The sequence below is a fragment of the Anomaloglossus baeobatrachus genome, chromosome 7, assembly GCF_048569485.1.
Source record: "Anomaloglossus baeobatrachus isolate aAnoBae1 chromosome 7, aAnoBae1.hap1, whole genome shotgun sequence".
NCBI lineage: Eukaryota > Metazoa > Chordata > Amphibia > Anura > Aromobatidae > Anomaloglossus > Anomaloglossus baeobatrachus.
In genome coordinates this window covers 242,999,640-243,025,754 of record NC_134359.1, presented here as the reverse complement: position 1 = coordinate 243,025,754, position 26,115 = coordinate 242,999,640, and the positions used below count along the sequence as shown (strand labels likewise).

Genomic DNA, 26,115 nt, shown 5'->3' with positions numbered 1-26,115 from the left:
AATAATTGACACACGCATTATTCACATAATGAACACTTTAATTCCAGAAACAGATGCCGAGCGTTTTTGTCGGTCTTTATCTACTAGCTTAACAAAAATTGCATCCGATAGGCAGGAACGTGTACGTGCTGCTATGCTGACACTCCTTTCAGCTAGTCAGGCAGAACAGGAACCAGTGAGAGTTTATGAGGCCATAGAAAATTGGCGTACCATTATGCAACAACATACAGTCCCAAACACAACAGACAATCAAAATACCATTTCAACACAAACAACAATGGCAACAGTAATTGTCACTAATCCAGTATTACAACAATCTGGTCAACCTTCTATTGCTTCAAGTACGGTATTCCCAACACCAATTCGACAAGGGTATGTTTCAACCAATCCTGGTGCCTTAAGCACTGTACAAAGTGCTACCTCACAGCAACCCATAAACTATATGAATTTACAACCCACTCCAAGTACTAGTTACTTTACTCAACCCACAAATATTGGTGGTTTACCTAACTTGTTTCCTGGTTCAACATACCCACAATCATTCATGATGCCTCATTATCAAATCTCAACTATGTTACCTACACCACACTTACAAACAACAGTCAACTATCCACAAGGTCAACAACATACACACACACAATACCCACTTACCCATGTAGACCCACAGGTGTACTCAACAACAGGCAATGTGTTGGGCCAAACCAGCATGCAACAGACTGTTCCACACACTACTGTAGTTAGTAATAGGAATGTTGTTCAGCAAACAACTGCATCCATTCCTGAAAATACTATTTCTGAGGCCACCCAAAACAACATACTCAGCAACACTCAGGTTACTTCCCTAGAAGATCTTGTAGACTTATGATACACATTTTTGGTAATCGTTACATTCAACCAACAAATATGATGTATGTGACCCAAAAAAAAAAAGGGATTGCCAAAAATGTTTAAACTCAGAGTCTTCAAACAACAACAAAAAGGCATGTGTGATTATATTTTGTGCCGGATGACATATATGTTTTATGCCATGGATATGTTGTTTTTTTTAAGAACACATTTGTAACCAACAAATTAGATGGATAGATGAGTTCTTATATTCTCAAAACCAAGTTTCCAATTAATATGTATATGTAAATGTCCAACATGAGACCAACATAATTGGTTGACAATTTAACAACATTGCAAGCAATGCTTAAATTTTGGCAATTGTACTATTTTAAGTAAAGTATATTAAAAATTTGTAAAGAAACAAAAAAAAAATGTTAACTTTTTAATAGTTTACAGAAGATGATCAAATTTTTCATTTTTAATTGGCCAAAAAAAAAATAACATCATTACTTTATGGAATAATAGGCATATTATTAATAAAAAAATATGTTTTCAAAATAAAGATTCTGGGTTTTTTTTAAAGTTATATCTAATATTGCTTTTTTCCCATAGACGATTAACATTATTAATTTTGTAAGTTTAAACAAACAAAAAATCAGGATACTAACACAGAAATGTTCAAACACATACATACAACATTCAGAAATCCATGTTGTTATCAGAAATCTCAGTTGGTGATTAACGCATTTTCACTTTAATACAAGTAAGCTTTTAGCTCTTAGATTGTTTAAACAAATTAAACATTTACATTTTATTGAAAATAATACATTTTAAAAAAAATATACCCAGTAAAATCTTAACAAACATCAATATTATTATTAGCATCAAAACAATTAAAGTAATCAGTAAATAATTTTCTAATTTGTAATCCAGATGTCACGGAATTATGAGACATAGGTTCACCTGTTGGATTAACAACATGGTTTATCTGAGATTCCTCATCAACATAAGTTCCTCCTTCATGTATCCGACAGAAATTGTGAAGCACTATGGTAGCCTTGATGACAGATTTGACAGAGTTTGGCTGCAACTGAATAGTTGTGTGATAAATGCGCCATTTGTTAGCTAAAATACCAAATGCACACTCCACATAACGTCTTGCTTTAGTTAGCCGATAATTAAAGTACTGTTTCCTGTCATCAATTGATCTCCTTGGATATGGTCGCATAACATGTTTGGATAATGCAAATCCTGCATCTGCTACCATGACATATGGTGCCAACGGTCCAGATGTACCAGGTAGGGCAACTGGGGGTGGGATCAATAATGAATTTTCTTGCAGGCGTTGGGCTAATCTTGAAGAACGGAAAATACGGGCATCTAAGGCACTACCATAGGCCCCAATGTCTGCATAAATAAAACGGTATTCTGTGTCAACCAATGCCAAAATAACAACCGAAAAAAACTTAGGAAAATTGAAATAACGTGAACCAGAGTTTGGTGGTTTTTTAACTCTGAAATGCTTGCCATCCAAAGCTCCTATGCAGTTAGGAAAGTCCACAGAGTCCTTGAAGCCCTTAGAGATTTTCAACCAATCTTCTCTGTTTGGCTGAGGCATCATTTGGTCTTTTAAATGTTACATAGTTACATAGTTACATAGTTACTTAGGTTGAAAAAAGACCTAGGTCCATCTAGTTCAACCTTCCTCCACCAGTTCTACATTTAGTCACTAAGTCATTTATAACCAACAATGTTTTGTGTACTGAGGAAATCATCCAGCCATTTTTTAAAAGCTGTTATAGTATCTGCCATTACTACCTCTTGTGGTAGGCCATTCCACAGTCTGACCGCTCTAACTGTAAAGAACCCTTTCCTATTTAGGTTTCGGAATCGCTTTTCTTCCACTTGCAGTGAGTGCCCCCTAGTCCTTAGTACTGTCTTTGGAAGTAATAAGTCCTGTGCCAGTCCTTTATATTGACCACACATGTATTTATACATATAAATGAGATCTCCTCTGAGATGTCTTTTTTCTAAGCTAAACATATCTAACTTTTTCATCCTCTCATCATATGTGAGGCCTTCCATTCCTTGTAATAGTCTAGTTGCCCGCCTTTGAACTGACTCTAACTTCTGAATGTCCTTTTTAAAATGTGGAGCCCAAAACTGGATCCCGTATTCCAGATGTGGCCTTACAAGTGATTTATAGAGGGGTAACAATACGTTGGGATCACGGGATCTAATCTCTCTTTTTATACACCCTAAAATCTTGTTTGCTTTAGCAGCTGCTGCTTGACATTGAGTGCTGCTGCTCAGCTTATTTGTAATGAGAATACCCAAGTCCTTCTCCTGTTCTGTAGTCCCGAGTTTACTTCCATTTAATGTATATGCAGCTATAGGATTACTCCGTCCTAGGTGCATTACTTTACATTTATCAACATTAAATCTCATTTGCCAAGTATCTGCCCATTCTGACATCTTATCCAGATCTTTTTGTAATATTGTACTATCCAGGTCAGTTTTTAATGTCCTACATAGTTTGGTGTCATCGGCAAAGACTGACACTGTACTATCAATTCCATCCACAAGGTCATTAATAAAGAGAGTAAAAAGAATCGGTCCAAGCACAGATCCCTGCGGAACCCCACTGCTGACTATAGCCCATTTAGAGAATGTAGCATTTATGACTACTCTTTGTTGCCATATCATGTCGCATGTGTGACGTACTATAACGGCAATGGTTGATCTCCCCAACAAAAAATCAAAATGTAAAGCACTAAAAGATTGACCAGTCGCCAAGAATCTATGAACACAAGACAAACAATGATTTTCAATTAGCAATATGTTTTTTTACAGAAAAGCAAACCAAACAAACCACAAACATTGATTAAAAACTGAGATTAGATCAAGAAATATCAATTACACATTTCAATGTGAAATCTAACACATTTAAAAATGAATAAAAAAAAATAAAAATACCTCAGAGTCACCAAAAATCTCTCCTCAGGGGAAATGGAAAGCCGCATCCAAGTGTCCTGATGTTGCAAATGAGGTTGTAAAATATTTAGTAAGTAATCAAAACTCTCAACTGACAAACGGCAGTATGAAAAAAACTTATCAGGGAAATTCCGTAACTCAAAAAATAAAGTATGGAAATGACCATGCATAGGTCGCATCATGATTAGTGGATGCACCCACAATCTGTTTCTTCTTACATTATCATATTGCAACATGTGCCGTCTAACGCCAAAACGACGAGATATAATCCAACATAAAAACACTAAGGCCTCCGTGGATAATGGCATTGCGAAAAATTTGTCACAACACATAGGTGCTCCAAGGCAGAATACAAGCAGGAAACAGTTTAGAGGTAACATATTTATGTCCTAATCACATACACCTATGTGTCATTTAATTCCAACTGATGACCATTATCTCAATGTGTGAAACATGTGAAAAACGCACAAAAAAACGGACTGCACACGGAACACACACTGACGTATTTCACGCACAGAAAAATGCACACACGTACACACGTATGACACACGATATGCATACGGACACTACACGGAGGGGAAAAACGGACACAAAATACGGAACACGGACACAAAAAACGGACTACAGCACACGTACGTTTTTTACACGTGAGTGTGGCAGAAGCCTTATACAAAGTGCAATATATATGATTAATTTACCTTTAACCCTTTAAAAAAATGATAGAATTGCAAATTTGTGTCATATCGCATCCCACCAACACCCAAAATGGAATTAAAAACAATTAATAACAAGCTGCATGCACCTATAAAAAGCTATATAGATATTATAAAGTTGACATGCCATATTTACCACATAGGTGTGCAGTAGTGATTTTTGTTCCTGAAGAAGGAGTTTAAATACTCCGAAACGCGTAGAACAACAAATCATAATTTTATCTTGGAGTGAGCATATTATTCTTATCCCACATAGCAGTGTGGATTAACCCTTTTCCTTCTTCCTTCTGAACACTATTAACCACATAATGAGACTTGCAAAATACAAAAACTATAGTATAATTTCATTTTCATTTCATTTTTTTTTTTTTACTATTTAGCAGATTAAATGGTACAATTTAAAATTAGCACTTGGTCTGCACATGTCAAAACGTTATGGCTCTTAGAAAGCCAGGAGGAAAAAACAAAAGTGAGATAAAACAAAAAAACTGACCTTGGCTGAATGGGGTTAGGTTTGCACCTTTTCTGTTAAAACAGTAGAAGTCTGTCAGTAAACATTCTTTAAAAGGGATAGGCAGAGCTGTAAGAAATGTTTTGTATGAAGTCAAGATGGTCCAGTTTTATACAACCACGGCATGTCACAGTCATACACAAGGTCAGATGGCTATACTAGAATCAGAGAGTGATCATTTAAAGCTCCTCAGTTCAGATACAATATATTTATCTATGATATCACCTATTTTGTATATTTTTGCTTATAACATGGGTTCAACTGTTACCCCTACCCCCTCTTTAAATACACACTTGTCTGAATCTTTAAGGCTATGTGAGCTTGCTGAATTTTTGGTGCAGAAATTTTCTGCACCAAAAGATCCACCTTGTGGCTGAAAAACACACCAAAAAACGCATCCATTTTTTTGGTGTGTTTTTGTGCCATGCGTTTTTTTGGGGGAAATCAATGACTTGAAGGGCTAAAAAATGTAGAAAAAAATGCACCAAGAATTGACATGCTGTAGATTTTTTTCTGCACCCAAAACAGCAAGGAAAAAAAATTAGCGACGTGCGCACAACACTTTAGAATTCTCATTGACTTTGCTGACATAAGGATAGACATGCAGATTTGAGCAAGAAACTGCAGCAAAACTGCAAGAAAAAAACATAACAAAAAGTGAACCATGTGCGCAAGTGTCGCACTCAGGGATATGGGGTGCTCGGTTCCGGGTAGTGTACGTCCTGGGGATGTCATGATGGTGGCCTGGCCGTTACCCGGTTCCGTGCCCTGGGCCCTTTTTATAATGGGGATATTTACAGGGGATTTGTAAATAAAGTTTATTTGTAACAACAACACTTGCAGTGTTGCGGCTAAGTGAAGGGAGCCGCCGCTGCCAAATGTCTCTACTGGGGCTGATGGTATAAGCAGCTAGTATGGTAGTTCCTCCGCAAGTAGGGTATTGCCCAAGAGGGTGTATGGTGCGGTGGACGTTGTAAGAAGGAGTCCAGACAGGTATTCAGTACAACTGGTTTACTCACTGTTCTTAAGGTGTTAGCTGGTTGCCCGAGGCCGGCTGGTTTTGCCTCTAGGTCCCTTTCGTCCCAGTGCCAGTCTGGTTCTTTGGTACATTCTTCCCCTGCACCTGTCTCTGGTAAGTGGGTCCCCGTGGTATGGAACACTGGGGGTCCCCAGTTTATGGTTTGTCTACCTCTTTCCGCCTGACGGAACCCTGTGGGGTTGGAGTCTCTAGTCCAGTCCCCTACTCTCTCTTTGCTACTGAGTCTTTGGATTCCTTAGGGTCAGCAAGATCCTTGATCGTCCCATTTGCTGTGCAGGTGTTAACAGGTCGGCTTGAAGCTCTTTCCTGTCCTGAGGTCCTGTACCCCGTCGGTGCGTAGTTCTGGGAGTACTCCATCTGTAACCACCTCTCCTGGGTACCAGGTCACCGTCAACCTGAGTGAGGACGTTGCCAAGTCACACTGAACTCCTCTGACTACTCTCCTTTCTCCTTCTGTCTAGTCTCCACAGTCTGCCCCTCCCACCTGGTCAGCTAGTGGACTGGAGTGGCTCCACCTCTAGGCAGCCATCCATTGGTCCCACCCTAGCTAAACACCATTGTATGCGGGATTGTTGGGAAAAACTGGGATTACCTGTGTTTTTGTTGGTACCGGCATTGGTGTTCTGGGTAACTAAGGAGGTAGGCTCTGCATCCTGGTGGGGATGCAGAACCTTGCAGCACCATGAGGTGTTCAGGGGCGCCACACAAGGCCTTAGGGTATAAAGCATAAGTAACCTGCACCTATAGCCCGTAGACACTGGCGGTTACAGACAGAAAAGGGTTCCTGTACAAAAACAATATATGGGCTCTTTTCAGTAAAATAACTCATCAAAATACATAATTCCACCTGCTTTGGAAGTAGAAATATGCCCCCATTACCTCTTGGGCCCCTGGTTGCACAATGATCTATCCGCCGCCCATGCCCATTGAAATAGCTAGTACCGGTAGCTAGGCTTGTTTATCCAAAGCAAAGGTTCAACTTGTTTCCCTTGACTCATATGTAAATTTCTGTCCAATCCGAGGAACATGGCATATTGGGATCTTGTTGGCATTTCATTTTACTTTGTAGGATGGAGGGGAGAAGGGTCTGTCTCATTTAATCCCAAGCTATAATATAACACCTTCCCAACATCAACCCTATATGTATGGCGGACGTTAGATGCTCATGTATCTATCTGACTCAGAAGCTGAGCCATTTACCGCTAACAGCTGCCCCAATTTTTTTCTATTTGACACTATAGATGCTGAGGTCTTTCAGTATATAGTACAAGCGACCAAAATGATAAAAAGTTCAAGTCACCAAAGGGGACTAAAAGAAAAAGGAAACGTCTTTAAAAATAGCAAATAAGCAAAAATAAGCCATACAAGTTGGAATCACTTACCTTTTCGAAATACAAAAATATAAAAAAATGTATAAAAATGAACATATTTGGTAATGCAATCACTGAAAATTAAGATTTAACCTTTACAATGATCAAAGAAAAGAAAAAAAAAAGCTGAAACACCAAAACCTCTACAAAAATGCAGTAAAAAGGGATGAAAACATTCTGTGTTCCCCAAAATGGTACCAATAAAGATGACAGTCTGCCTTGTAAAAAAAAAAAGAAGCCCTCACACAGCTCCATTGAAGGAAAATCATTTTTAATCTCTAAAATGTAAAAATTAAAATTATACAAGTTTGTTATTTGCATGCCGCTGGCTGTTCGTCGTTCCTGCGGCATCACACATCGCTGTGTGTGCACCGCAGGAACGATGATCATCTCCTTACCTGCCTCCACCGGCAATGAGGAAGGAAGGAGGTGGGCGGCATTTTCTGGCTGCTCATCTCCGCCCCTCCTCTTCTATTGGGTGGCCGTTTAGTGACGCCGCTGTGACGCCGAACTCACCTCCTCTTGAAGGAGGAATTGTTCAGCAGTCACAGCGACGTCGTTGAACAGGTATATGCGTGTGACGCTGCCGTAGTGGTAATGTTCGCTACGGCAGCGATCACCAAATGTCGCACGAACGACCGGGGCGGGTGCTATCGCTCGCAACATCGGTAGCAATCGCTAGCGATGTCGCAGCATGTAAAGCACCCTTTAGTATTAGGAGACAGTAAAGGCCGCTTTACACGCTACGACATCGCTAATGCGAACTTGTTGGGGTCACGGAATTGGTGACGCACATCCGGCCGCATTAGTGATGCCGTTGCGTGTGACACCGATGAGCGATTTTGCATCGTTGCAAAAACGTGCAAAATCTCTCATCGGTGACATGGGCGTCCATTCTCAAAAATCATTACTGCAGCAGTAACGAAGTTGTTCCTCGTTCCTGCGGCAGCACACATCGCTGCGTGTGACACCGCAGGAACGAGGAAGCTCTCCTACCTGCCTCCCGGCCACAATGCGGAAGGAAGGAGGTGGGCGGGATGTTACGTCCCGCTCATCTCCGCCCCTCCGCTGCTATTGGGCGGTGGTTCAGTGACGCTGCTGTGACGTCGCTTTGACGTCACACGGACCGCCCCCTTAGAAAGGAGGCGGTTCGCCGGTCACAGCGACGTCGCCAGACAGGTAAGTATGTGTGACCGGTCTGGGCGATGTTGTGCGCCACGGGCAGCGATTTGCCCGTGTCGCACAACAGATGGGGGCGGGTATCCACACTAGCGATATCGGTACCGATATCGCAGTGTGTAAAGTGGCCTTTAGAGATGAGTGGATCGATCCACGGAGGCTCACGTTTCAGTCGAATTTCTTTGGACTTGTGGTTTCAAGGCAATCCCACCATTTTAAGATTCAATTCGTGATTCACCAAGCAAACCTTGCCGAACACTATTTCCCACACTGCTGAAGCATCAGACAGTGCGCTAATGTAGTAGTGCATTGACATTTAGCTTCGCCATAATGCCCTGCAGCTATAACATCTACAGGATACTCCTACCTTGTACAGTGGTGGTCAGTACCGGGGTCATAACAAATCATTGGTTACCAGTGGAGCACAGTTTGTATGGCAGACTTGGTTTCTATCTCCAGAGTCACTGGCTAAATTTTTCTCTCCTGTAGAGTGTAAGCTCTTATAGCAATTGGGGTCCTCTCTCTGTTGTACAGTGTAAGCTTTTAGGGTCAGAAGGGTCCTCCTCTCTCTCCTGCATAGTGTAAGCTCTTATAGTCAGAAGGATCCTCTCTCTCTGATGTAGAGTGTAAGCTGTGGACAGGAGGGTCATCTCTTTCTCTCTCCTTTACAGTGTAGGTGCTTATGGTCATTGGGGTACTCTCCTTCCCGTAGAGTGTAAGTTTTTATTCAGTGGGGTTCTCTCTCTCTCTCTCCTGTAATGTAAGCTCTTATTGTCAGCAAACTCCTCTGCCTCTCCACTGTAGCGTGTAAGCTCTTATGGTGAGCAGGGTCCTCTCTCTCCTGAGTGTATACTCTTATGGTCACAATCCTCTTAGAAATACAGTATGATGCCACCATTGTGCATTCCTTCTCTCTCTCACACACACACCATATGATGACCCTAATATACCCCTCAGCTCTCTCAGCAATGTATCTCCAACCTCACATTATATGATAAATTTCAATACAGTATAACGGGCCGAACATTGCCTTCTATATGTTAGAATGGGTCTCACATAGCTTTTCATATAGCATAATGGATTGCACATAATTCTCCATATGGTATATTGGTTTCAACATTGTCTTCCATTCAGTATAATGGGCCCCACATTACCTTCTGTATGTTATGATGTGCCCAACATAGCCTTCCGTATAATGAACCCCATATAATTATCTATATAGTATAATGGGCCTACCATTGTCTTCCATGTAGTATAATGCCCCACATTCCCTTCCATACAGTATAATGTGCCTCATATTGACTACTATGTAATATAATGTGCCCCTCATTGTACTTATTGAGCTAAAAAAAAACCTCACCTCTGTTTGTTCCCCATGAAGTGATGTCATCGCGACCGTTGTGCTGAGCTATCAGGGTCTCACCCTGTGGGAGAATGATAAGGAGCAATCTGCTCCCTCTCTCTTTCATCCTTGCTTTCAACTATATCGGTATCCATTATCCCGATACAGTTGAATGTGCAATGGAGGGTGGGCTGGTTCCACCCCCCAACTCATAACCTTCATAGCGGCAGCAAGGTCTTCCACCATTGGTGGTACGCCACTGGGCTTCATGTTTTCATGGGACCTTTGATGAGTGTCTACTTGAGCCTCAACTTCTTTCTTCCATTCAGTATACTATGCACAATAATGCCAAAAATAATGGTTTTATCAAAGCTTTTTCAGCATTACTTTGATGTGATTTTTTGCAAAAACACTAAAAGAAAAAATAAATACTATGTGTGGTTTGCCACAAATGTTGTCATTTAAACATTTTTTCTGAAAAACATGAGTATTGTACTGCTTCAGATGACTAGAAAATGTTATTTTTTTTTTTAGAATTTTCACATTGATACGTATAGCAGCCATCCAGCGTGTCATGTAATTTTAAAAACTATATTTTTAAAGTCTGTGGCAGTGGTTCATCAAGATGGGCACCTGATGAGCCTCCATGTGCTTTACCGAAAATCTTACTGTAAGAGAACTGCCTTAAGGTGCGCCCCAGCTCCTCGGGAATTAGATGAAATTTGACTTAATGCCCTGTCGTACTCTGTATCTTACCTCATCTCCGCCCATTTTGGCAGAACTTTGGTGACAATGGAGGAAATGCCTCAAAAGATGCTAATTTTTAGTGCAACTCCATGTTTTGCAAGAGTTTTGTAAATCTTCAAATGAATCTGGGCATGCAATATGTTTCTTAATATTTGGAACAAACCTTCCTTTAATGCTCATAATTGGACGGAGTCACTCTGTTTTATGCCCTATATTTTCTTTTCCATACACTTCTAGGATTGCAGAAACAAAATTCCAAAATGGGGTCACTTGTGGGGGGTTTCCACTATTTAGGCACATGAGGGACTCTGCAACCTTTGTATGGCATCCGCTATCTATTCCAAACAATGTGCTCCAAGAGCCTAATGGCGCTCCTTCCCTTCTGAGCCCTGCTGTGCACCCAAACATTAGTTTGCCACCACATATGGGGTATCAGCGTACTTAGGAGAAATGGCCCCAAAAATTGTATGGTCCATTTTTCTCCTATTAACCTTGTGAAAATGCAAAATTTGGGACTAAAACACTATTTTTGATGGAAAAAGTAAACTTTTCCTTCCTCATTGCTTTAGTTCCAGTGAAGACCTGAAGCGTTAATAAACGTCTGGGATGAGTTTTTGACTACTTTGGGGGGTGCAGTTTTTAGAATGGTGCCACTTTTGTGTATTTTCTGTCACATATGCCTCTCAAAGTCACTTCAAATATGATTTGATCCCTAAAAAATTTGTTTTGTAAATGATGTTGGAAAAATTAGAAATTGCTGTTAAACTTTTAACCCTTCTAATTCCCTCTAACAAAAAAATATGTTTAGGATATGGTGCTGATGTAAAGTACGGTAGATATGTGGGAAATGTCTATTAATGATTTTATGTGATATAACTATCTGGTTTAAGGGAATTCAATGTTGAAAAAGGCAAAATTTCACTTTTTTGTCAAACTTTTCATATTTTGATAAATAAAACACAAATCATATCAACCAAAATTTACCATTAACCTGATGTACAACATGACATGAAAAATCTTTCTCTGAAACACTGAGATATGTTGAAGAGTTCCAGAGTTATTGCCACGTAAAGTGACACTGGTCAGAATTGTAAAATTTGTCCCTATCAGGAAGGTTTAAACAGGCTGGGGGTGAAGGAGTTAAAGGGAACCTATCAGGTAATTTATGTGTTCTAACCTAGTAGCAGTGTGATGTGTGTGCGAATAACCCCTTCCTGCCCATCCCTGTGTTGTAATAGTGTGTAAGATGAATGTATAAAAATGTTTTATTACTTACATGTTCCCTATGTAAATGAGCAGGGGCTCATGCCCCACGGGCGTCGCATCACCATGTGGGCGTTTGCATGTTTTCCGTGGTATCACACCCCTGTGGGTGTGATGTCATGGATTTACATGAGCGAAGTCACCGTCACTCCTTGAGGTCCCTCACGTGAGTAATTACCATTCCCGCAGCCTTGTTATCCGGGTGCGTCTTGGCTTTTGCGCACAGCACATGCTCAGAAGACTCCTGTGGTTCCGGTCATGCGCAGTGCACGTCTGAAGCCGAGAAACAAGCACACGGATAACAAAGTTGCGGGAATGGTAAGTGCGCACGCACGGGACCTCAAGGAGCGACGATACGTCGCTCATGTAAATCCATGATATCACGCTCACAGGGCGTGATACCACGGAAAACATGCAAACTCCCACAGGTAGATGAGACGCCCATGGGGCTATAGCCCCTGCTCATTTACATAGGGTACACATACAGTCATATGAAAAAGTTTGGGCACCCCTATTAATTTTAACCTTTTTTCTTTATAACAATTTGGGGTTTTGCAACAGCTATTTCAGTTTCATATATCTAATAACTGATGGACTGAGTAATATTTCTGGATTGAAATGAGGTTTATTGTACTAACAGAAAATGTGCAATCCGCATTTAAGCAAAATTTGACCGGTGCAAAAGTATGGGCACCTCAACATAAAAGTGACATTAATATTTTGTAGATCCTCCTTTTGCAAAAATAACAGCCTCTAGTCGCCTCCTGTAGTAATGAGTTCCTGGATCCTGGATGAAGGTAGATTTGACCATTCCTGTTTACAAAACTATTCCAGTTCAGTTAAGTTTGATGGTGGGCGAGCATGGACAGCACGCTTCAAATCATCCCACAGATGTTCATTGATATTCAGGTCTGGGAACTGGGATGGCCATTCTAGCACATTGTAATTGTTCCTCTGCATGAATGCCTGAGTAGATTTGGAGCGGTGTTTTGGATCATTGTCTTGCTGAATTATCCATCCCCTGCGTAACTTCAACTTTGTCACTGATTCTTGCACATTATTGGCAAGAATCTGCTGATAATGAGTTGAATCCATGCGACCCTCAACTTTAACAAGATTCCCAGTGCCGGCATTGGCCACACAGCCCCAAAGCATGATGGAACCTCCACCAAAATTTACTGTGGGTAGCAAGTGCTTTTCTTGGAATACCGTGTTTTTTTGCCTTCATGTATAACGCCTTTTTGTATGACCCAACAACTCAATCTTTGTTTCATCAGTCCACAGGACCTTCTTCCAAAATGTAACTGGCTTGTCCAAATGTGCTTTTGCATACCTCAGGCGATTCTGTTTGTGGCGTGCTTGCAGAGATGGCTTCTTTTGCATCACTCTCCCATACAGCTTCTCTTTGTGCAACGTGCGCTGTATTGTTGACCGATGCACATTGACACCATCTGCAGCAAGATGATGCTGCAGGTCTTTGGAGGTGGTCTGTGGATTGTCCTTGACTGTTCTCACCATTCTTCTTCTCTGCCTTTCTGATATTTTTCTTGGCCTGCCACTTCTGGGCTTAACAAGAACTGTACCTGTGTTCTTCCATTTCCTTACTATGTTCCTCACAGTGGAAACTGACAGTTTAAATCTCTGAGACAACTTCTTGTATCCTTCCCCTGAACAACTATGTTGAATAATCTTTGTTTTCAGATTATTTGAGAGTTGTTTTGAGGAGCCCATGATGCCACTCTTCATAGGAGATTCAAATAGGAGAACAACTTGCAAGTGGCCACCTTAAATACCTTTTCTCATGATTGGATACACCTGCCTATGAAGTGCAAAGCTCAATGAGGTTACAAAACCAATTTAGTGCTTTAGTAAGTCAGTAAAAAGTAGTTAGCAGTGTGCCCATACTTTTGCACCGGTCAAATTTTGTTTAAATGCAGATTGCACATTTCCTGTTAGTACAATAAACTTCATTTCAATCCAGAAATATTACTGAGTCCATCAGTTATTAGATATATGAAACTGAAATAGCTGTTGCAAAAACCCAAATTGTTATAAAGAAAAAAGGTTAACATTAATAGGGGTGCCCAAACTTTTTCATATGACTGTAAGTAATAAAACATATTTTTATACATTCACATGACACACTATTACAACTATTACAACACAGGGATGGGTGGGAAGGGGTTACTAAGCCACACTTTTTTATTATTATTATTTATTATTATAGCGCCATCAATTCCATGGCGCTTTACATGTGAAAGAGGTATACATAATAGGGACAAGTACAATAATCATAAACAATACAAGACACAGACAGGTACAGGAAAAAAGAGGACCCTGCCCGCGAAGGCTCACAGGCTACAAGGGATAGGTGAGGATACAGTCGGTTAGGGTAGAGCTAATTGTTTGGCGTTATATCAGACTGAGGGTTATGTCAGGTTGTAGGCTTGTCGGAAGAGGTGGGTCTTCAGGTTCCTTTTGAAGCTTGTCAAGGTAAGTGAGAGTCTGATATGCTGAGGTAGAGCATTCCAGAGTATGGGGGAGGCACGGGAGAATCTTGGACGTGATGGTGGTAAAAGGAGATGAGAGGGGAGTAGAGAAGGAGATCTTGTGAGGATCGAAGGTTACGTGCAGGTAAGTACCGGGAGACTAGGTCACAGATGTAGGGAGGAGACAGGTTGTGGATGGTTTTGTAGGTCATGTTTAGAGTTTTGAACTTGAGGTCGTTAGGCAATGGGCAGCCAGTGAAAAGATTGGCAGAGAGGAGAGGTCGGGAAGTAGCGGGGGGACAGGTGGATTAATCGGGCAGCATAGTTTAGAATAGATTGTAGGGGTGCGAGACTGTTAGAAGGGAGGCCACAGAGCAGGAGGTTGCAATAATCCAGGCGGGAGATAATAAGGGCATGTACTAAGGTTTTTGCAGCTTCTTGGGAAAGGAATGTACGGATCCGGGAAATATTTTTGAGTTGGAGGTGGCAGGAGGTGAAGAGGGCATGGATGTGTGGCTTGAAAGAGAGATCAGAGTCTAGGATTACTCCCAGACAGCGAGCACTTCACCCTGCTACTGGGTTAGAACACAAAAATTACCTGACAGGTTCCATTTAAGTCATTCTTCAATTGTGTTTAAGATTGAGATCTAATTTGCCAACCATTACTGAACTAAAACCATAATTGAGAAATGAAAACAACTGAAATTTACATTATTATGATTGAATAAATCAACATTTTGTATACTTTAGACATATAAATATAATTGTTCATCTGGAGTTTCAGAAATTTATAACAGAAAAGGTTTGAAATTCTTTACAAAAGAATATTATTTATGAGCATGAATCCGAGCATGGCGAGGAGGCTTAGACCTGAAGCTTTGCCTGGAAACAAATAAAAGAAAAAAAAATCAATATCTTTAGGATATGATGGCACATAAAGCATTAATATTTCTAGAATCAGTAATAATTTAGTAGATTGGGAAATATGTGCAAAATTGAATTGTAAAAAATTCAGCAAAAAATAAAACAATTTATTGAAAAGCTCATTTATACTTTGAAGGGTTTATGACAGCAGGTTTTTGCTATGTAATCTGACAGCAGCATAATGTAGGGACATGACTCCTGATTCTATTGATGTATCACTAAAGAGTGCTTTACACACTGCGACATTGCTACCGATATATCGTTGGGGTCACGTCGTTAGTGACGCACATCCGGCGCTGTTAGCGACATCGCAGCGTGTGACACCAAGGAGCGACGATCAACGAGTGCAGAAACGTGAAAAATCGTTGCTCGTTGACACGTCGCTCCTTTCCTTAATATCGTTGCTGCTGCCACAGGTACAATGTTGTTCGTCGATCCTGCGGCACCACACATCGCTATGTGTGACACCGCAGGAACGACGAACATCTCCTTACCAGCGTCTACCGGAAAAGAAGGAAGAAAGTGGGCGGGATCTTCCGACCGCTCATATCCGCCCCTCCGCTTCTATTGGACGGCTGCCGTGTGATGCCGCACGAACCGCCCTCCTTAGAAAGGAGGCGGTTCGCCGGCCACAGCGATGTCACAGGGAAGGGAAGTCCGTGTGACGAGTGTAAGCGATGTTGTGCGCCATGGGCAACGATTTGCCCGTGACACACAACCGACGGGGGCAGCGTGTAAAGTACCCTTTAGTTTATTGAGTGCAGCGGTTCACATGGTTTTTCGCTGCAGATATGGCAGAACTCAGAATGTTGAGCCCACACCACTGATTAGCAGATTTCTTGTATATTGTCAGAAAGTTGCTATCAGTAGTGGGGATGTGGCTGGACTAAGAGGTAGTATATTTTATAGTGATAATCTCTTTCTGATAAAACATTGATTGTGTTTAAACAGCAAAACACAGCCTAATAAGTGACACATCGCTGGACTCAGGGTCTCTGCCACTACATTATGGTGCTTTTAGATTACTTAAAGTGAACCTGTCAGGTGAAATATGCACACAGAACCACAAGCAGTTTTGGGTGCATATTGCTAATTCCTGCCTAACTGTCCCTGTATCTAGTAGCATAGCTAAAGAGATCTTTAGAAAAAGTATTTCTTAAGATCTTTTATGATATGCTAATCAGACCAGGGACTAGTCGCAGTGATGCTATTTTCCTTGGCTAGTCGGCCCCCTTAGCATGTAAGCAAGTCCCTGTGGATGTACTAACATGCTAATGAATGCGCAGCGTCAGAGACATGGTCACTCTCACGTCTGCCACGGCTTGTGGTTTTCGGCTCAGTGCACATGATCAAAACGTCCCCGGACATCCGGTCATGCACAGTACACCATTTTGAAGCCGTGACTTGTACACCCGCCTTCATAGTACACATGACTGGAAGTCCGGGAATTATGATCATGCGCACTGAGCAGAAATCCAGCATTGGGCGTGGTGTCAGCAGAGAGCGGTGATATTGACCATGCCTCTGGTACTGCATATTCATTAGCATGTTAGCATGCCCACAGGGGTGCGCTTACATGCTATGGGGGCCGACTAGCCAAGGGAACTAACACCCATGTGACTAGACGCTGGCCACATTAGCATATTATAAAGAATCTTTAGAAATACTTTTTATAAAGATCTCTTTATGTATGTTATTATAGGCTGGGACAGTTAGGCCGACTAGCCAAAGGAACTAATGCCCTTGCGGCTAGTAGCTGGACTCATTAGCATATAATAAAGGATCTTTAGAAATAGTTTTTCTAAAGATCTCTTTATCTATGCTCGTGTATACAGGGACAGTTAGGCAGGAATTAGAAATATGCACCCAGAACTGCTCGTGGTCCTGGGTACATATTGCCCTGACAGGTCCCTTTAACAAAAATACGGTGAAGATTTATCTTAAATCCTATACTATTGTATATTATAATTAACATTGAGAATTACATAAAAAATATTCTGTGTGTTTCAAACAACATCAATCATTCCCCTCCTCTTTTGAACTCTCTTGTGTTTGGCCATAAGACAACTGGCTGCAGCAAGAATTTCATCCCATGGCTTTGTGTCAATAGGAGGCAAATAAATCTGCCAGTTGAAGAAATCAGGAAGGGTATTTTCAAGAATTTTTAGAAAGTGGGCAAAAATGAGGATATATTTTTAAGTGAATAAATAAGCCTTATCCTTTGAGTCTCTAGCTCTAGTATTCTACTTCATTGGTCAACATTGGTGATGATATTCCAGCCAATGATTCCAGTCAGCGATCTTTTATAATACATGCAAACATCATTGCTAAATTTAGCGATTGGCTGCTGGGGTCACATCCTTTGATCTCATGAGGTCATTGCAACTAAAATATTGCTTATTTTTTTAATATTTTACAACATTTCATAGTCCTTAAAAAATTGTCCCTTCTATGCTCGCTGACAAAATTTCTACAAGACTGTTTAAGAATAGGGATGATCGAATACTTCGATTATTCGGCTTTGCGAATATTTTCCGAATACCTCGCCGCTATTCGACTATTCGATGTGCAATGTAAGTCTATGGGAAACCCGAATAGTTGTTATTCGGGTTTCCCATAGACTTACATTGTGCATCGAATATTCGCAAATAGTCGAATAACAGTGAGGTATTTGGAAAATATTCGCGAAGCCGAATAATCGAAGTATTCGATCATCCCTATTTAAGAAATATGCAAAATACTCTACAGACTAAGAACACTGTTCATTGTTCATCTCTCATTTGATTTTACACTTATATTTTACGTTTCGTTGTTCTTTAAAGTTATTTAATGTAGAAACTTACCGACACTATCTGGTTGAGGTTCTGGAAAAAAAAAAAGACAAACAGATATAGTTTAAAATACTTCTGTATTTGCTGATAAAATAAATTCCTCGACATTGTCTTTCTTCATTCATAGAATTGAGAACAATTTGGAGCTACATTAACCCTTTCAACTCCTGGTGATTTTCCATTTTTGCGCTTTCATTTTTTTTCCTCCTTTTCCTACCAGAGCTATAACTTTTTATTTTCGGTAAATACAGCCACGAGAAGGCTTGTTTTTTTGCCTGATGTATGGTAGTTTTGAATGACCACATTCATTTTTCCGTCTGGTGTACTGAAAAATGGGAAACAAAATCCAAGTGCACTAACATTGCAAGAGAAACTGCAATTCCACAATGTTTTTTTGTTTTATTTTGCTTACCATATATAGTATATGGTAAAATTTGCCTGGCAATATGATTCGCCAGATCAGGACGAGTACCATATGTAGATACCAACCATGTATAGTTTTTTTTTTTTTATTTAAAGGGGTTATCTGGCCTATTTTGCCCATTTTTTGTCATTTCACTACTGGCCTACATTGGAGCCGGTAAGTAGATAGCAACTGCTTACCGTCCGACGCTGGACTTCGGCTCTGTGTGCATGACCCCGGAGATTTGGTCATGCGCACTATGAAGCCAGGTGTATGCGTTCTGGCTTCAAACTGAAGTAGTGCGCATGACCAGGGTCCAGGGTCATGCGCACTGAGCCGAAATCCGGTGTCGGGCGGAAATAGCGGCGTAGAAGTGAGTGAGATCATCCTCTGATGCTGCACATTCATTAGCATGTTAGTACACCGATAGAGGTGTACTAACATGCTAATGGAGCCAGCTAGCCAGGGGAACAAACGCCCAGGGGACGAGTCTTCGTACAGGGACGGTTAGGCAGGGATTAGCAATATGGACTCAGAACTGCTCGTGGTTCTGGGTGCATATTAGACTTGACAGGTTCCCTTTAAATATCTCAAAGGGGCCCTAGGTTCACTGACAAAACTTCTTCAAGACTGTTTTAAAAACATGCAAAATACTCTTCAGATTGAGAACACTGTTCATTGTTCATCTCTTTTGTTTACTCTTAAGGGTGCTTTACACACTGTGACATCGCTGGCGATCTTGTTAGCAATGTGACATGCCAGATTGCAGATGCGATCTGCCGAGATCGCACATAGGTCAGTTTTATAGCGCCGGTCACATGTGCGGTCTCGGCAGATCGCATCTGCGATCTGGCATGTCACATCACTAACGAGATCGCTAGCGATGTCGCAGCGTGTAAAGCACCCTTTACACTTCCATTTTATGCTTTGGTTTTCTATAAAGATATTTAATACAGAATCTAACCAATGCTAGCTATTGTATGATCTGGGGAAAAATTAACAGATACTTAAAATACTTTTGTATTTGATGATAAAGTTGATCCTTGCAAATCGTGTTTCTTTATTCATAGAATTGAGAACATTTTGGAGCCACATTAAAGAAAGTCAAAATACAGAACTATATAAATTAGAGTATATTGTAGTAGTGAAATGTACATTAGTAAATCCTGTATTGACTTTTGGAAATTCAGTAAAAAAAATTTAATACAAAAATAAAATTGAAGACTTTTGATGATGGTAAAATCCATAACACAATATGTGCCACAAAAACACATATACAATTTTAGATAATTCAAATAAAATCTTGCCATACTCCAGGCAACTATTTGTTGCCTAAACTTTCTACGCCTTGGTAAGCCTAAATTCCTGATTTGCACCCTCCTTGAAGCTCAGCAAGTGCGTATGGCGTGCCAGTCTTTGTCCATGGATATTACACAATTTGCTATAACTTAGTACAGAAATGTACTGTCACACTTGCCGGGTGTAGCAAGTGTTGCGAGGTGTTTTCAGACCTATGTGCGTCTGAAGCACAACAAAAAACACAAGAAAAGAGGGGCACTGGGGACAAAAAAACAACGGGAGGCCCTGGAATTAGTGAGAGGGGTAGGTGGGCAGCTCCTGACCTGACCTGCAGCTTTCCCTCCACTCCTCACCAGACCCTATACATTCTCTGCAACTGTCGCTGAACAGGAACCTAAGACCCTCAGAAGACCCTATAATAGGCATGACTAGTGAGGGGCAGGTGGGGTACAGTAGACCTCACTGCTGCACTAACACACCAGGAAAGTAAAGAGAAAGAGGGGAAAACACAACCAAAAAGATATAGTCTGAGCACAGGAAACCTCTATTGCAGAACCTTCCTCCAAGGCGGCTAGAGACAAATTGACTTTGTATCTTCAGCAGAGAATGCTGGGATACACCACTACTAAAAGCTGAAGTGCGTGACTACTTAGTAAGTGCAGCTGATAACTCAGCAAGGAACTGCTTTGGAAAAGCTGCAAGAGGAAAAACGGACACTTAACCACTTCAGTGCCAAGAGAAATGAAACCTGTTTAAATGAAGAGAGCCAGATGACAGGCTCCAATCCAAAGGCTGTCACTGGTCTCAACATGCAGGGAGACGATCGTGACATGTCCTTTAATAAACCTACCAATTATGTAAGATACTTTCCAATTGAAGATAGAAAAATCATCACTCACTAAACGTATTTATTTTTATCATCAAGAACACTTACAGAGAGATAAGACATGTACCTCCAGCAAGTTTGAAATACTCTGGCCAAATCATATTTCTGGTTGGCAGCGTCTTGGCTAATAGGATGCTTTCCTCATCAGCTCTACCATAACTATGTAAATACTCAAGATACTATAGTGTAGTAGGGAAATGAAGATTAATGAACTCACCATTGCAATCATTTCCAGTGTCTGTAGTAAATAGAAATAAGTAATGTTAATAAAACGATTTTATACAGATTGGATTTGTCATCTTCTTGTATGCAAGTTTATATATCCCCCATCCTGGTATATAGGTCCACCATTTTGTGCCCCTTCCTGGTATATAGGTCCCCCATCCTGGTATATAGGTCCCCCATTCTGTATGTTGGTCAGATGTATGGCCTCTTGTAGAGTTCGAAATTCTATAAAGACATACTTGTTGCCCTCCCTTCATATAGTAATATTCCCCATCTTTAATACACGGGTCAGAAGCTGGCTTCTGCTCAAGCAGTGAACACGTCTGATTCATTTATATCTGCGCAGATCGATTTGAACTCCGTCTCTGTGACCCTGAGAAATCCCATTTGTGATTTTCCCCAAAATTTCCAACCTTGATAATATCTCACATTATGGGCCAATCCTGATATATATTTCCCCCTTCTGGTATTTATGTTCCCCATTCTTGGCCTCATCCAAGTATATATGTCCCCCATCCTGACATACATGTACCCCATCCTAGTAAACATGTTCCCCATCCTGGTATATGTCCTCAATCCTGGAATATTGGTCCCCCATTCTAGGCCCCATCCAGGTATATATGTCTCCATCCTAGTATATATGTCCCTTATTCTAGAGCCATTGTGGTACAGAATATTTGTCCCACATTTTGCCACTGTTCTCTAACACATAAAAAACATATACAAAGGAAGTAGATGCTGGGGTCGTCAAGCCCCCCTCCAGCATGGTCGCTCTCTCTGTGACTGCAATGGTTATGTCCCTGCCTGCTGCCCACCATTCAGTCTTGTACTTTCCTCCATCGGGCACCATATCTCTATTTTCTTTCCTTTTAGGCCAGAAATTCCAGCCATGTCCAGTACTTGGAGCTTACTTCACTGCGTATTGTAAAGCCAGAATATCATGACATCAAGAGTTGCACCATGATCTTAGAATGTGCAGTGACCTCTAATGCCTGGATGTGCCCGGAGATGCGGTGAGAGATATCGGAAACAAGAGGCTTTTTTTTCGTCTGCCCTGCACTTGTTCCAAGCTACATACAGGATTAAGTTACGAACAAACCAACAGGACATATCTAGTTTGTCACCTCAGAACAACCTGTACTTATTCAATGGAAATGGTGTAGATATGAGGTATCACAGCGTACCTGATAGCTGACGTATTGGTCCAATGGTTAAAGGACTTCCTAGGTTTTGAACAGCGTCATCATTAGCGGCTCTAGAATAGCAAGACTATAAGAAAACAGAATAAGATGTTATTATTTCTGGGACAGCTTGGTGATAACATCCTTAACAGCACTAAAATAGTGGTCACTCTACTACTCTAAATTCTAAAATGTAACTCTACAAGTGATATGGGATGTACCAAGTGTTGTCTGGGCCCATGAGCAATAAATGACATTGTCACTACTATACAACTGTTTGTTTTTTTTACTGGAGAGAACCAGGGATAAGCCATTGGCAAATCCTTCTGCACAATGATTCAGGCATGTTTAATTCCAGAATGCCAATGCCCTTCACATTGTCTCTCCAGGAAGGAGACAAACTCTAGCGCCACCTATTGGAAGTAGCAATCCTAAAAGTCAAAAGTGGCTTTTTTAACAAGCCTTTTCATAGGACTAAGGATTTATGCCAGATCAGAACCCCAATTTGCAGACACTGTGTTTCGAGGTCCCCCTCGTCAGTGCAAAGTATGGGTGTCTGATCTGGCTTATGAGAAGCTATAGTAGGGACCACGGGGAAGACTATTCTCCTTGCAGAGACCTGACAAACAAGTCTGGCCGTCAGTAAGGGGACTTATAGCTACAATGCCCCTCTGGGAAATATTCAAATTGTCTCTCCAGGAAGGAGACAAACTCTGGCGCCACCTATAATTTTGCAGATGGTTTAATAGCCTATGTCTGGCTACTGCTATATGGCAGCTAACACCCGACTTCGATAACCATTTACAATGGCAAATCCAGTGACAAAATGATGTATATAAAGACTGTTATTACTGGAGAACTCCTGTGCAATACTTTAGATAGAGTCTTTATACCATAATACCTTGGATTGTCAGAATATGGCAGGCAGAGGGGTCACGGTTCTCTGTCTTACTACTTCTATGGAAACGTTTTGTGGGGATAGTGACATGCCCCTTGGAGGAGTCCATTAATTCCTGGTTGATCTATGTAAACTTATATATATATGGGCATTGTTGTCAATTTGATAGACCAATAAATCAGCAATTATAAGCAGTACTTACAGGCGGACATGACCCAGAGCAGAGGCTAACTTGGCAGTGGAGGAATACATAATTGTAATCCCCCACAAATTTAAACATTTGTATATAGAACTTCCCGAAAGTTGACACACCGTTTTCTAAAATGACGATTGTACTGTCTTGTGGATTACGGCATCTATAAGATAATATAAAAAAATATTAAGAGTTAGTAAATAAAGTGGAACTACGAAACAATCAGTGAATAGAACTTGCTAAAGCAGTTCAGAAGTCTCAGTAATTTTCGACATGCAGAGTACTAGCCACCATTATTGCCAATGGATCACTAAAGTCAGGCATGGGGAAGCTGATGTTCCCCCAGATCCCTCCAGATTTTTTATAGGCTAGCTGACCTTACTTTCCAAAAGAATGCTATAAAAGGCCATTTGGAGTAAAATATGAGGAAAGTCTAAAGACGTTGTTCAGGTTTAGAAAAATTGGACATTTTTCATCCAAAAACAGGCCACGAGATAAGGTATTGGTAGGATCTGTCCATAAATCTGTCTCAAAAGCTCTATTTATGTGCAAGGGGTGGAAATGTTGAAAAAATATGCTCACTAACTTGCTCCCATTGACCCCAGTAACTTGATCATGGGGGAACTTATGGAATGTGAGGGCATGCTTATGGCACCCATGACTACCATATTTGTCCTCCGGTGAAGCTCAGTCTGAAGCTGTGCCTCGTAGGAGAACATCATTTTTTCTATATAGTGTAATTCTATGGTATTGCAGTATGTAGATTAAGCAAACTGGTTCAAGTCTCAAGGGGAGTCTACAAAAATAAAGTAAAAACCAAATCAGTTTGAAAAATATGTAAAAAAATTGAGTTAAAAGAAAGTCAAAGTTAAAAAAAATATTCAATATCACCAAATCAGTAAAAGTCCCATCTATCCAAAAAATATAATTAATTAACCTAAACACACTTTTGGGGGGGTTTCTGCACCTACAGTCAGGGCCAGAAATATTTTGACAGTGACACAAGTTTTGTTATTTTAGCTGTTTACAAAAACATGTTCAGAAATACACCTATATATATAATATGGGCTGAAAGTGCACACTCCCAGCTGCAATATGAGAGTTTTCACATCCAAATCGGAGAAAGGGTTTAGGAATCATAGCTCTGTAATGCATAGCCTCCTCTTTTTCAAGGGACCAAAAGTAATTGGACAAGGGACTCTAAGGGCTGCAATTAACTCTGAAGGCGTCTCCCTCGTTAACCTGTAATCAATGAAGTAGTTAAAAGGTCTGGGGTTGATTACAGGTATGTGGTTTTGCATTTGGAAGCTGTTGCTGTGACCAGACAACATGCGGTCTAAGGAACTCTCAATTGAGGTGAAGCAGAACATCCTGAGGCTGAAAAAAAAGAAAAAAATCCATCAGAGAGATAGCAGACATGCTTGGAGTAGCAAAATCAACAGTCGGGTACATTCTGAGAAAAAAGGAATTGACTGGTGAGCTTGGGAACTCAAAAAGGCCTGGGCGTCCACGGATGACAACAGTGGTGGATGATCGCTGCATACTTTCTTTGGTGAAGAAGAACCCGTTCACAACATCAACTGAAGTCCAGTACACTCTCAGTGAAGTAGGTGTATCTGTCTCTAAGTCAACAGTAAAGAGAAGACTCCATGAAAGTAAATACAAAGGGTTCACATCTAGATGCAAACCATTCATCGATTCCAAAAATAGACAGGCCAGAGTTAAATTTGCTGAAAAACACCTCATGAAGCCAGCTCAGTTCTGGAAAAGTATTCTATGGACAGATGAGACAAAGATCAACCTGTACCAGAATGATGGGAAGAAAAAAGTTTGGAGAAGAAAAGGAACGGCACATGATCCAAGGCACACCACATCCTCTGTAAAACATGGTGGAGGCAACGTGATGGCATGGGCATGCATGGCTTTCAATGGCACTGGGTCACTTGTGTTTATTGATCACATAACAGCAGACAAGAGTAGCCGGATGAATTCTGAAGTTTACCGGGATATACTTTCAGCCCAGATTCAGCCAAATGCCGCAAAGTTGATCGGACGGCTCTTCATAGTACAGATGGAAAATGACCCCAAGCATTCAGCCAAAGCTACCCAGGAGTTCATGAGTGCAAAAAAGTGGAACATTCTGCAATAGCCAAGCCAATCACCAGATCTTAACCCAATTGAGCATGCATTTCACTTGCTCAAATCCAGACTTAAGACGGAAAGACCCACAAACAAGCAAGACCTGAAGGCTGCGGCTGTAAAGGCCTGGCAAAGCATTAAGAAGGAGGAAACCCAGCGTTTGGTGATGTCCATGGGTTCCAGACTTAAGGCAGTGATTGCCTCCAAAGGATTCGCAACAAAATATTGAAAATAAAAATATTTTGTTTGGGTTTGGTTTATTTGTCCAATTACTTCTGACCTCCTAAAATGTGGAGTGTTTGTAAAGAAATGTGTACAATTCCTACAATTTCTATCAGATATTTTTGTTCAAACCTTCAAATTAAACGTTACAATCTGCACTTGAATTCTGTTGTAGAGGTTTCATTTCAAATCCAATGTGGTGGCATGCAGAGCCCAACTCGCGAAAATTGTGTCACTGTCCAAATATTTCTGGACCTAACTGTATGTAAAACGATTCTTAAAAAACCTATTGAAAGTCATATAGATTCCAAAATGGAATCAATAAAAATATTAGCTTGGCATATCAGAAAACAAGCACTTCAATTGAAAAATAAAAACGTTATGCCTCAGAAAATGGTATTACAAATCAAAATTCTTTTTTTTGCAAAATTATATATAT

General features: G+C 40.7%; 1 protein-coding gene across 1 annotated transcript in view; it reads right to left on the bottom strand.

Annotated features, from left to right (window-relative positions):
* Positions 1 to 14,153: 14,153 nt before the first annotated feature.
* Positions 14,154 to 26,115, bottom strand: part of LOC142246120 (pancreatic secretory granule membrane major glycoprotein GP2-like) — a 32,310-nt gene continuing 20,348 nt past the window's right edge. The window contains exons 7-11 of the mRNA XM_075319134.1: positions 23,325 to 23,478; positions 22,228 to 22,312; positions 21,036 to 21,056; positions 18,243 to 18,263; positions 14,154 to 15,357 (exon numbers count right to left, since the gene is read on the bottom strand). Coding sequence (XP_075175249.1) covers positions 15,290 to 15,357; positions 18,243 to 18,263; positions 21,036 to 21,056; positions 22,228 to 22,312; positions 23,325 to 23,478 — 349 coding nt within the window. The 3' untranslated portion in view covers positions 14,154 to 15,289. The remainder of the gene's footprint in view (positions 15,358 to 18,242; positions 18,264 to 21,035; positions 21,057 to 22,227; positions 22,313 to 23,324; positions 23,479 to 26,115) is intronic.